General features: G+C 42.4%; 1 protein-coding gene across 1 annotated transcript; it reads right to left on the bottom strand.

The window, feature by feature from the left end:
* Positions 1-380: 380 nt before the first annotated feature.
* On the bottom strand, positions 381-8,228 carry NMUR2 (neuromedin U receptor 2). Its single transcript, XM_054288206.1, has 4 exons — positions 7,509-8,228; positions 2,422-2,506; positions 1,585-1,710; positions 381-640 (listed from the first exon to the last, which is right to left on the bottom strand). Exons 1-4 carry the CDS (start codon positions 8,226-8,228, stop codon positions 381-383), a joined length of 1,191 nt encoding a protein of 396 aa, XP_054144181.1.
* Positions 8,229-12,384: the final 4,156 nt, after the last annotated feature.

Genomic DNA, 12,384 nt, shown 5'->3' with positions numbered 1-12,384 from the left:
GAAGGCCTATGCAGAAAATTATCTTGTTTCGAAGTAAATCCTGATGTTTTGGTTGCTGCACAAGAAGCCATTTGGCAAGATTGGCTAAGCTGATTCTCTCTCCTGTGCTGGCAGTGTTGGGAGTGTCTCTCACCTTTCACAGCAGCTCTGTGCTGGCACAGCTTGCAGTGAGCAAACTCCCATTTCCAGCCCTCCCATTAGCCTGGGGGCAGCACAGTGCTTCCCTAACACATCCTAAATACAGCCTCCTCCTTCCTTCATTCAGTGGGACACCTCCTGAGCAATTCTTGCTGAAATCACTCTTTTAGGAAGTTTTCTTCTGCTTTAGTTTCTCAATTTTCTTAACCTTTTCTCTCTCACCTGGATCACAGCACAGGAAGTCACAGACCAGTGGAGAGCTGAGAGCTGCTGACAGATGTCCTGTGAGTGCCAGGGAGGCTCGTGTTTTCCGCAGAGTCCATGAGATTGTGATCCTCAACCACAAACGTGCTCTTCTGGGATGAAATCTTGCAGGGGGGATGTTTGGGGGCACAGTGCTTGCAGCAAGGAGCAATCACACTGAGGAAAGCCATCCTGAAGCGCTGGGACAGCAGGTTGTAAATGATGGGGTTGGTGGCAGAGCTCAGGTAGAAGAAAACACCTGGGAGAACAAGGGTGGGGGGGGGGAAGAGAGAAACATTTATTTGTGTGTGAAATGATCTCAGAAGAAGAAAATCTCTTTATTGCCTGTACAGCTCCACTAAGCTTGAATGCAAGGGTGAAGACAGCAGCAGTGGAGCTCTGCTGCCTCCCTGGCCCAGGCAAGGTATGTCTCACCAAGATTAGCTCAGCTTTCACTGCGGTGAAAGGAAAGTGGGAGAGATTGTGCATTGGAGCTCAGGCTCTCCAGCTGCTCAGGAACCAGCTCTCTCCTGAGCTGCCCTGACCTGCCTCCAGCACTGCCCTCATCCCCACAGCAGCATTTGCACAGCTGGTGCCCCATCAAAGCTGTCAGAGGATAACTTCCAGCCAGGGGAAGCTAATTTCCTACAGCTCACCAGGACAATGGCTTAAGATTGGATTTGTCTGAGCTGCCTAATGGCCACATTCACAGTTTTCCCATAGCAGACTGAAAATAAAATTCCTCTTTGAAAAGCCCTTCATTTTATGGTTGGCAGAGCCACAAACATTTGGTTTCATCACCCAGTGCTGAGCAGTATGTAAGGCTCTTGCATTTGGTAAGATTTCCTATTTGCTCCTGTGTACTTCTTAAAAGCAGCTGAATGACAGCAGCCTTTACTTCTGAACATTCCCAAGAGTTAAAAGCAGCTAGTAATGATGCATGATAACCTTTTTTTCCCCTTTTTTTTTTTTTTTTTTTTTTGTGAATTTTGCAACATGTCCAGATCTTGAAAGCTGCGGAAACCTGCCTGCAGTTTTTATTCAGGCACAGTTCTCATCACTGCCCACCAAACCTCAAGAAGGTTTTCCACACAAGTCTCATGTCCCCTACAAGATAAATGACTACACATTCCAAGTAAAACCGCTCAAAAATACCTTTTTTTTTCCCCCAGTCCCTGTGCAAGTGGAAGAAGAAAGCTTTACCTGACACCACGTGGATTAAGTTGAAGGTGTTGGCCAAGGGCTCAGTCCATTCCACCACAAAGCTGAAGAAAAGTCTGTCTATGTGGAATGGAGCCCAGCAGATGGCAAAAACTATCACAAGGACAACTGGTGTGGAGAAAGGGGAGAAGGAAAACAGGTCAGAAATGGGAGGATATTGTTCACCAGCCTGCACAGGGCAGAGAGATCATAAAGGTGGATGGGAGACTTCATGTATAAATTATATTAATGGTTTCAAAATTTTGCCATCCTTTCTGTCTTACCATTACCAACTAAAAGAACAATCTTTCCATTAATTTCTGTATTGGATGATCCAATGCATGCACACAGGGTGGCTTTCAAACACAGCAGATAACAGCCAGGCAATGTTGGGGTATATATGGAGGCCAAACCCATTCCAGGCTCAGAAAACCAGGCTGGCTCCAAAGTACAGTTTGGTGTGATGCAAAACAGATGTACCTTCTTAAAAATGTACAAGATAGACTATTTGGGCTCTGAAAAAAGGGGATCCTCCCTGGAGGGCTGCATAAAGGGTGTTGGAGAATTGCCAGGCAAGAATCTGCCATGAAGGTTTCCTCCCCTCCTCTTGTGCTGGGAAGGAAAATTTGCTTTATGAGCAAAATTTTTTCCTACTCTTTTGGTAGTTACCCCGGATGCTTCACTCCTACAAGTCCAGATACAACAGAAAAAGCCTTTTTGTTTAATATGACAGCTACTCATCTCATAACTCTTGTATCCAATGGACTTGCTCAATACCCTGCAGGGTCTGGTCACGCTCCTGCTCATGGTAAATAAAGCACAGAAGGACTCACTACTTACACAGCATCTTGGTGACTGATCTCCTGGATGGCCTCTGAACATTCACAGCCATTTCCTCCACTTCCAAAGATTCATCTCCTCTCAACTGGCAAAAGGAGGAAAACCAAAGGACAGCTTAGGCACGAGACCACATCCACACCAGACATAGACTGTTTGATATTTTGATAGTTGTGGTTTGAGAAAGCAAAATTTGGAGCCACTCGGGACTCACTGAAAAAAAAGAAATCTGCATTTAAATTTCAGTTTTTGTCTAGAAAAACATGGAAGCTTTAGGTTCAAAACAATCTGCAGATTACAGCAAATTTGTATTTCAATTCCCCACTTACCTTTTCTCAATGAGTCAATATTTTGCTCACAGTTTATGTTCCATTTCAACAGTGGCATTAGGCATTATTTTCTCTTCCAGCAAAATATAGTTTGTTTCTTTTCCTAAAAGTGTTCCCCACAATTAAGCACAAACCAATGATCCAAAAAATACCCAGAGAGGCCTGAGTACAACACAGCTGTAATCATTGGAAAAAATCCTGTGGAATTCAAGGGAGTTTGTTTCATGTCCTGAGTGTTGGGAGTAGTTGATATTCAACCCATCTGATGAACAAACCCCAGAAATTCTGCCTTGCAGATGGGCAGGGTGCATGATACACACAAATTTAGCCACACACTGCTCAGGCACAACAAGGAGAGGTTTTTCTCCAGCAGTTTGTCCTGGACTTCAAAAAAAAGGGCAATATATATATAATATATATAAAATAAATAATATATATTATATAAGATATACTATATATAATTATCTATACTATATTAAATATAATATAAACAATATAATAAATATGGTAAATATAAATATATAAATATAATATATCATTTATATTATAATATAATTATATTTATTTTATCTAAAATATATAAATATTATAAATATAAAAATACATAGATAATATATAAAGAACAATAATCTGATCATCCCTGGAATCCATCCCCAGAATGTTTATGATGAGAGGACTGGTGCTTTGGTGATGAAAAGGTCAGGTTTACATAAACAGGGCAATTGGTTTGAATAACAAATCATATCTGGCAAGTCCATATTTGGTCCCAGCTTCCTGCAGTGGGAACTCCTGATTAGCCAACAGGTTTTTCTGTTTTCAAGTAGAGAAACTGGAACCAAAACTTAATTATACATGAGGCAATATTAGGAATGAGGGAAAAGATAAAAATCTTTTTTTTTACATATCTCTGGATTTGTGAAAGCCTTGTGAAGACATGCTAGTTGTGCTTTTTGCTTTTGCCTTTTACACTGTGGCTTTGCTTTCTGATTAATAATACTTTTCTGTAAGGATGATGAAATGAGCCCATCTTTCAATGTTCTCTTTATTCTATTTATACAGGGAAAATCATATACATGGAATTATAGTCAAGTACAGTGCAATTCAGCCTCTCATATTTTACATTATTCCCCTTGTAACTTTCAGTCATAGCCACAGTTGCTTAAGGAAAAGACTCAGCTGATTTGTAACACATCCACTGATGAATGATCAGATTTATTAAAACCCATGGATTCCCTTCAGTGGTTTCAGTCTCAACAGTAATCTATTCCAGGCATATTCCAAAGCCTCAGAGAATACAGTGTGCTGATGCTGTAATAAACCAGAGACACATGTATCTTTATTTTTCCCCTTCCTCCTGTCATTTTGATGGTGCTGTAAGGCTCCTCTTCACCTCAAGTGATGAAGGTGTAACAGGTAAGAACAACTCAGCAGCTGCAGTTTAATGAAACAACGAAAAATTACAAACAGGGAGGGGAAAAATAAATAAATGAGTCTACGGCAAAGGTTGTAACTTGAGTTAATGGTTTGAGAGGGGTGTAACCCCAGCCAAGGTATTTTACATCACTGTGATATATGAGGCTGTGAAGGTTTGAGATGAATGCTACTCTTCCACTGCAAGAGAATGAAAAGTGACTGGAGCAAGAAGCTGAAAATTGGATTTCTCTCCCCCCGATCTGTATTAGCTACAGCATTTCACCCCAGAAATCCAAAGGCTGAGTGAAATTAGGGTCTCACCTATCCCCAGACAAATATAGTGAGGCCACTCTGCAAAATGACTGTTTTCTGTAATCTGCAAAAGAGGAACAGTTTTCTGTACACTCCTTGGCCTGTCTGACTCTAGTGGTGATCAAAGTTTCTCTCCAGCTGATGGAAAAATTGATATTTAATCCCCACAAGGCTCCTGCTGAAGATTTTTTCAGAGGTTTGGCTGAAGCAGTTGCTGCTGAGCTGCAGCCTTGGTGTGCCCTCAGCTCAGCCCATGGCAAAGGAGAGCCAGCCACTGGGACAAGGACTGCTGAACAACATCCATGGAAAGGGGCAGCTCTGGAAGAGCTGTGCTGGGCTCTGCAGAAATTAGCCAAAGTCCACAGATGATTCTGGGTGTTTAACAGCTCGGCATTTAGGGGGAGAAATAGATTTTGAGGATAAAAGCTGGACCAGATGTGCATTGGCAATAGTAAGTTGTCTTGCTTCAAAGACAGCTGAAGTTTCCACTATAGTATTTACTACTACTACTACTACTACTACTACTACTACTACTACTGTTATTATTATTATTATTATTATTATTATTATTACTAGGATGAGAGGCTAAGGGAAAAGTTGGAGTCTTCGGAGAAGAATCATCCAGCTTAAGCTGTCAGAAACCCTTGTTAAATACAGTATGACTTTTAGACAAGCAGTGATCAGCACCTACACTTGTGTCCTTTTAGGAGTCAGTTTGAAAGAAATGTGCAGGGAGCGTGCCCTGAATCCTGCTGCAATGCAGACATCTCCCCAAGCACTCCCATTCCATCTCACTCAGTTCCCCAGAGATGAACTTCCATATTGCCAATGTTCTCATCTCATTCCGCTCCTCTCCCTCCTCAGCTCTCTGGCTGTGGGTTGCAACCAGTAGCTCAACAGCTGAACTGGGTTTGAAGAGCCTGGATGATTTAGGGATTTATCCTAAAGGTGTCTGTGATAGGAACCCAATGACAGAGGCAGCAGGAAGCTTCCCCAATCAAGACTAATGAGTCTACAGTGCAATGATCAGTGTCCTCTGTTTTATTCTGATGCTTGACTGATCAATTGACCATAACATTGCAATATTAAACCACCAAGCCTTAAAATTATACCCACATAGATAATGAGGTAATCAACCATTTCCCAGTGAAAAAGGCAAATGTATTTTTACATTTTTGAAGGGATTAAATGATAAATTAACTCAGGTACCCCATGACCTATGTTTGTGGCCTTCTCACAGCTGCTTGGCAGGTGCCCTGTCCCCATCTGCATTGCATCCTCAGACTGTCCAGCACTGGCAGAGCTTGAGGGAGAAAATGGTGAAGAAATGCCCTTTCTACAAAGCCTGAATATGAAAAGGTCACGTCTCTGTTTGCTGAATTTGAGCTGTTGTACAACCTTTGGATCAACCCTGAGCTTTTCCACTGCATTCTGTGAGTGATACATGGCACTCAGAGACTGCAGGGTGCTGCTGAAGCCTCATGAATTTCCTCGTCTGTGAGTAGATAAAAAGTATCTCCTCTTGGAAAATTATCTATATTCATCATTCTTCTATCACTTCTGCTGAAGAAATGAAATCATCTTGCCCAGTGCAGCTTGGAGATAATGCAGATCTAGCCAGGATGGATCCTGTTAAAATTTGGAAGTCTGAGCTAGATATACAGAAAAACGGAGGCACAAACAGTGAACATTACTGTCTTTAGGAAAAACAGCTTGAAAAAATGTGTGAATTTGCAGAAGTCCTGGGGATTGAGCCCTCATCTGGTACTGAGCTTCTCTCCTGAGATGGGGTATAGGAATATCTGCTGCTGCAAATAGAAGTTAATGCAACCTTCAAGTTTTCCTTCCATAAATTCAGGGATCTCTCTTTTTCTCTTTGTAACAACTCTATTTTCATCACTTTTTATTCCCTTCAGGTCTAATTTTGCAAAATATTAATTGATGCTATGTAAAGGACCCTTCAAGAGCCTCCAGAGATTTGGGATAGTTTAACCCATTCACTGCCTCCAGGATCTGCTCGTTGCTGTGGATTTCTGGCAGATAATCTGTGTTTTTTCACTGGGTAAGTAAAAATTGCTTCTGTATAATTTCAGGTGACAGTAAATATCAGCCAGCACAACAAAATTATATATACACCAGCAGAGATTTGGTTGAGTTTACTGCATGTTATTTAATAAGTTCATTTGTTTCCCTTTCTTGCTATGGGATCAGATATTTGTAAACTTTAAGTTACATTCAGTGTGATAAAATGGGATTTATATTGTCTAAATATCTGTAACTTATGAGAAGAAAGTGGTCATCAAGTCACTGTGATTAGCAGTGCATCTCAGTCTTGTGCTAGGTAGTTTTATAACACTGTGATCCTGATAGTTTTATCCACACATTTACATGATGGATACTTGTCAAAAGTAGTCCAAATTTTTCAAGAGAGAATGAATATAAGCTCTAAGGTAGCCTGGTGAAACAAGGCTGTAGTTATATGAAGAAATGATTGCTGAATTTTCTAGCTGCAGCAATAAGGTAACATTTCAGTTTATGAGCTTTGTGAATTTTAACAAGTGAATATTACCACCAGCTCCAGGGAAAGAAAAGAAGAAAGTAATGCAATGGAAATTCTACATCACAAGGAAAGGGAAAATAAACAGTACACAAGATTCAATCACTAGCCATCTTCTTTTTATTCTTTTCACATTTTCCTTTTGGTCCATTTCTTTCTAGTCCCTACTGCAAAGGTGTAAATCTCTGAGAGGGTGGAATCAATCTACAGACTTGGGTGTTTCATTAACATTCAGATGTGAGCACCAGTGATGGTAAGTTTTCATAAGAAGATTGGGATAAATTAGCTATCTTAATAGCTAATTGCTATTTTAATTTCAGAACAGGCTTGCACCAGAGAAGAAGTTGGATCTACTAACTTGGGGGGAAAACACGGGCAACAAAATAAGGTGCAAAAATCTCACTCAGAAGCCACATATAGCCACAAACACACAAGAATGAGCCAAGGCAACACTGAGCACAGCTCGGAGCAGGACTTACTCTTAGCCCCATCAGATAGTACAGCACACTTATCACCCCCATGGGCAGCACGTAGAAGAGCAGAGAGGTGACCTGCACGATGCAGTTGTAGATCCACAGTGGCACCACCACGGTGCAGGTGGCGGAGCCGGGCACCAGGGTGCCGTTGGGGAAGCGCTGCAGGGCGATGCCGTGGGTGCCCGTGTTGGGCAGGGCGCAGAGCACCGAGAGCAGCCACAGGCCCAGGATGGTGGCGCGGGCCCGGCGGCGCGTGGCGGCCAGCTTGGCGCGCAGCGGGTGCAGCACGGCCACGTAGCGCTCCACGCTCAGCGCCGTCACGCTCAGGATGGAGGCCAGGCACACCGTCTCCAGCAGGGCCGTCTTCAGGTAGCAGCCCACGGGCCCCAGCAGGAAGGGGTAGTTGCTCCACATCTCGTACACTTCCAAGGGCATCCCGAAGAGCAGCACCAGCAGGTCCGAGACCGCCAGGCTGAACAGGTAGTAGTTGGTCGGGGTCTTCATGTTGCGGTGCTTGAGGATGACGAGGCAAACCAAGAAGTTGCCCACCACCCCCACGACGAAGATCACTGAGTACACCAAAGCCATGGGCAGGAACAGGTGGCTCCGTCTGGGCCCGCACAGGAAGGTTAAATAATCCTCAGTGCTGTTTAAGTACCCCCTGAGGCGTTCTTCATGTAGAACAAGGTGGTTTAACCAGGAGAAATTACTGACCCAGGCCATCGCTGGATCTGCTGAAATGCCTCACAGCTGAGGTTTGCTGTCCTTTCTGTTTCTCTGTGCAAGTTTGCTCACTTTTGGCAGAGACAGGAGGAGGGGGGTAGCTGCCTTGCCACCCCTGGCAGCACAGAGCCACCGAGGATGTGAGTGAGTGTGTTTGCCTGGCTCTGGGTAAGGTTTTGCTGCTCAACAGCTGTTCCCCTGCCAGAGCCCCTCAGCCAGAAAGCCCCTCCTTTGCCACATATTCATTGGCTCGCTAAGTGCGTTAGATTATAGTGTACGGAAAGAGGTTCCAGCCACTTGCATCAGCTCCCGGGGCTGATGCATGCACAGAGTCACAAAAGTGGGAATTAGGGAGCTGCGAGTCTGAAATGCGGGATGCAAAACCAGATCCAGGTTATTTGTTTATGTCAGAGGGTGGGAATTAGATCAGAAACACCCCCAAAACTCAGTCCAAAAAGCTTTTACAAAATTATAATGGTGCTGCATCCTAGTTATGAGCCACAAGCAAAATACAACAAAACAAAAGATTCTGGCATGATTTTGTTGTTCAAATCTCTGCTGATTTTTATTTTCTGTTGTCTGTGGCAGCAAGTATTTGGAGACAGAGTTTGATCAGTAGAAAGCCAAATGGCTTCTGTAGTCATTTCTGTGGAGTTATAAGGCTTCAGCCTTTTTTTAAACACTACAATTGTTTTTCTCCTGAGATCTGACTAAAGATTTTAATTGCAATTCTTATTGACATAAAAATATTTTCTCACTTCCCAAATATGCTGGAATTTGAGCCTATATTCTTAGAGAGCCTTGTTTTGGGAATATTTCTGTACAGCATATTATTCCATATTTATTGCCTATGGGGCATAAACTTCTATAAAATCTTATTTCTTCATGAATGACAAGCATCCTGCAAACACACTTTCTGAGCCAAAAAATGTCTCCTGCAAGCACCACAGCTTTGCCAAAATAGATCATTTACCTCTGTATGAATGCTTGATTCCTTCCTGAATTTCTGTAAAAGAAAAAAGGTCCCAAGTCTGTAGATACAATTTTGTAAAATTCAAAAAACATTCAGCTGTTTGGAATTGAAAAGGTGCAAGGTCTGAGGGCTAATTTATGGGATTTTTGTCAGCTTGGTGTGTGATTTCTCTGCCCAGAGCCTCTCATTAGCTCTGAGTACCTGCCCAGTCCTTCCTTGAAGCCATGTAAACCTTTTACATCCCTGACATCCTCTGGCAAGGAGCACCTCGACTCTGCTATTTGTATGTGTATCTCTTTTCTCTGTTTGACCCTTTAGCTTGACCTCTCAAGGAAAAAAATGATTGTTCCAATAAGCACAGACTGCCTCCAAAATAGCAGCAGTGCGTGAGGGACCAAGGGTTGGTGCCTTTGAGGCACATTCGAAATGTGGAGCCTGGGAATCACTGAGCAATCATTTAAAATGTGAAAGACACGGAAGGTACCACAACTACCATACTAAAAGGCAGAAGCAAGTCTCTTGTGATGACTTTCAGACCTGCTGAAATTGTCTCACACGTAAACTGCATGAGAAGGACCCAACTCATTTATTTCCAGCATTGCACAGAGGTATTTCATTCAGGAGATCGAAAAGTTTTACTGGATTATTGAATAGCAAATGTGCCCTTTTGACCCATTGCTCCTTTCATTAAGGATTCATTTTATGGCTATTCCCTGCATTTTAACAATGTTAAATTTGATCTTGATCTGCTGCTGATGTAAGAGCAGAGGAATCATTAGTTGGGTTCCTGGCTGACACCAGGATTAACTCTTTCAGAGCACAGCAGAAGACAAATATTTGAAAATTTCTGCAGCACTAAACATTTTCTGTACCTCTGCTTCACTTGCAATTTTTTTTATTTTGTTTTATTTATGCCTTTTGTTTTGTTTTGTTTTGTTTTTCCTTCATAATTTCTTAATACTTAGTTTCTTTCCATTTCTCCTTTTTCTTCCCCTGGTAAATTCCATCATTCCACTCCACACTGCAGCATACCTGAGGTGAGTAAATCCTTCTGAAGTAGCTACCAAATTGGCTTCATTTTTCTTCTTGCACATTAACCTCTGTAAAGAAACTGAAGTGAAGGATTGAGTCTGTTCAGCTTGAACCCAGTCTTACAGAAAAGGAAACCAGAGAGGTTTGTAGTCATTTATTAAAAAACCACAAGGGCAGCAGCACCCACTGTGATCTCTATGAGAGGAAAGCAATGGGCTGTGCAAACTCATCAGGTCAGCTCAAAGTGTGGATGTGCCAGACCCACCTGAGCCTGCTTCTACTTGTTTTCAATCCTTTCTGATCCTGCTGAGCTCAGATGCTGAAATCCTGTAAGAATAGAAGTAGAAGAAAACCAGATAACCAATGGACCAATGTTGCTATGACCACGACTGTGTTGCAGATGGAGAGGACAAAGAGAGTGGAAAATATATTTCAGTTTATTTCTCAAAGCTTTATTTGTGTTCTATATCACATCTGTCTCAATAAAGATAGAAGAATGTATCCAAGCAAAGACTTGCTCTGACTCTATATGAATGGAAATATTTTATTTTTACAACTGAGACAGAAAATAAAAACAGATTTTTCCTTATGAAAGTGATATTAAAGCATTTGGTATTTTTCTTTATAAAGCAAACCTCATTGATGCTTGCTTTTATGCACTGGAAGGAAGAGGGTGTGCTGCATGCTGGCCTTGGGATTGTGCAGCTTTATACAATAGCAATGTAATGAATGTAATGTAATATTTCCATTAATCTAGTGTAATATTGGCAACATTAACCCAGACAAGATTTTTTGGCAGTGTGCGGGAGTCACAGGAGGCACTGGCCATGTCCTCATGCTGGTGATGCCTCTTGTACCACGTTTACCTTGTGGAATGTTTCCCTTTGCCAGTGGAATGTGCTGCCGCACATCCCTGGGTTCCACTGTGAACAGCAAAGTGCACACTTAAGGAGGGCTGAATTCAAGCACTCCATGTTTGTCAAAGCCCCTGTAAGGGCACCATTAACTACTTCATATGAGTATCTGGTGAGTAATTGGGAAATGAGAAAATTTGGCATATTAATCAAAAGAGGCAGATGACAGTGGAAGTTACCCAGGGTATAGAAAATTGATAAATGCTCCACTGGCCCCACTGACAGGGGTGTACATTGAATTATGAGCCATTTTGATGGACTCTTCTGAACATAGGTTTATTTCAGAATGGAGACTTGCTTTCAAGCAAAACAAGCTGGTTTTGGATATTTTTACCTATGTGGTGAGACAAGGAGGTTTCAGCATCATATCCTCTGGTTGTGGATCTGGAAGTAATAGAACTGTGAGAGCTCCCTGGTGTGCCACACAGATCAATTCAGTGCAATCCTGCACCGACATGTCCACTTGGCACCCAGGACTGGAGCTGGCATCTCTCAGCAGAGCTGCAGGGCATTTTGCTCAGTTTTCAGGAAAATGCTGCACTTCTTACTGTGCACACACCCTCAGGAAGTCATCCTGCTTCACTGGAAGGGCTTGAAGAGGTGCTGGGTTTGCCAGAAATCTTGGTGAGAAGGTCCAATATTTTTTATCTTCAGCAGGTGAAGCTTGGAAACTTGGCTTTTTTCTCATTTGTAATTTCCTTTTGCAGATTCTGTTGTTTCAGGGGTTTCTCCCCTGCAGTGTGAGGATACTGAAGGCAGGAAAAAAGCCTTTAGGGGTTCTGTGTCAGGGAGCTGCCCTCCAGCCTGTCTGAGCCTGAGTTCCCTGCTCCTTTCATAGAGCTTTCCTGAGCTGCCCTTGGGCCACACAAAGTTCTGAACTGCAGATTCAAACTCCCTGTTTTAATCCTTGGAGGACTTGGCAGAACTTGGTTTCTGTCCCAGAGGAATGCAAAGAAGAAGATGCAAATAAGAGGGTGCACAGCTGGAAAGCAGAAATATTAGGTTATACTACACTGAAGATATTAATACAATTACCTAAAAAAATACAGTGTCATTCCCCTTATAAATTCCTGAGCTATAATTATAGCTCATGGATTTGACTTTTTTTCTCTGAAAGGCCTGTTTGAAATGTTCCCTACAGTAGCTGGAATGTAAGTCCTTGTTTTCCCAAGTACCTTCAGTATAAAATTCAACATGCCACCAACCACATTGGTACATTCTGTGCATTTTCTCTTCC

This window comes from Melozone crissalis, unplaced genomic scaffold, assembly GCF_028551555.1.
Source record: "Melozone crissalis strain CALT ecotype California unplaced genomic scaffold, PUWL_Pcris_2 ptg000061l_1, whole genome shotgun sequence".
In the NCBI taxonomy this organism is placed as follows: Eukaryota; Metazoa; Chordata; class Aves; order Passeriformes; family Passerellidae; genus Melozone; species Melozone crissalis.
The sequence above is the reverse complement of the archived record's forward strand: the minus strand, read 5'-3'. Positions and strand labels throughout refer to the sequence as shown.

Excerpts from the sequence above, each read along its gene's own strand:
- NMUR2 (XM_054288206.1), bottom strand. The coding sequence starts at position 8,228 with ATGGCCTGGGTCAGTAATTTCTCCTGGTTAAACCACCTTGTTCTACAT. Across the intron at positions 2,507-7,508 it reads ACTATCTGATGGGGCTAAGA|TTGAGAGGAGATGAATCTTT; the intron begins GTAAGTCCTGCT and ends TCCTTTTGCCAG. Across the intron at positions 1,711-2,421 it reads ATCAGTCACCAAGATGCTGT|TTGTCCTTGTGATAGTTTTT; the intron begins GTAAGTAGTGAG and ends TCTCCACACCAG.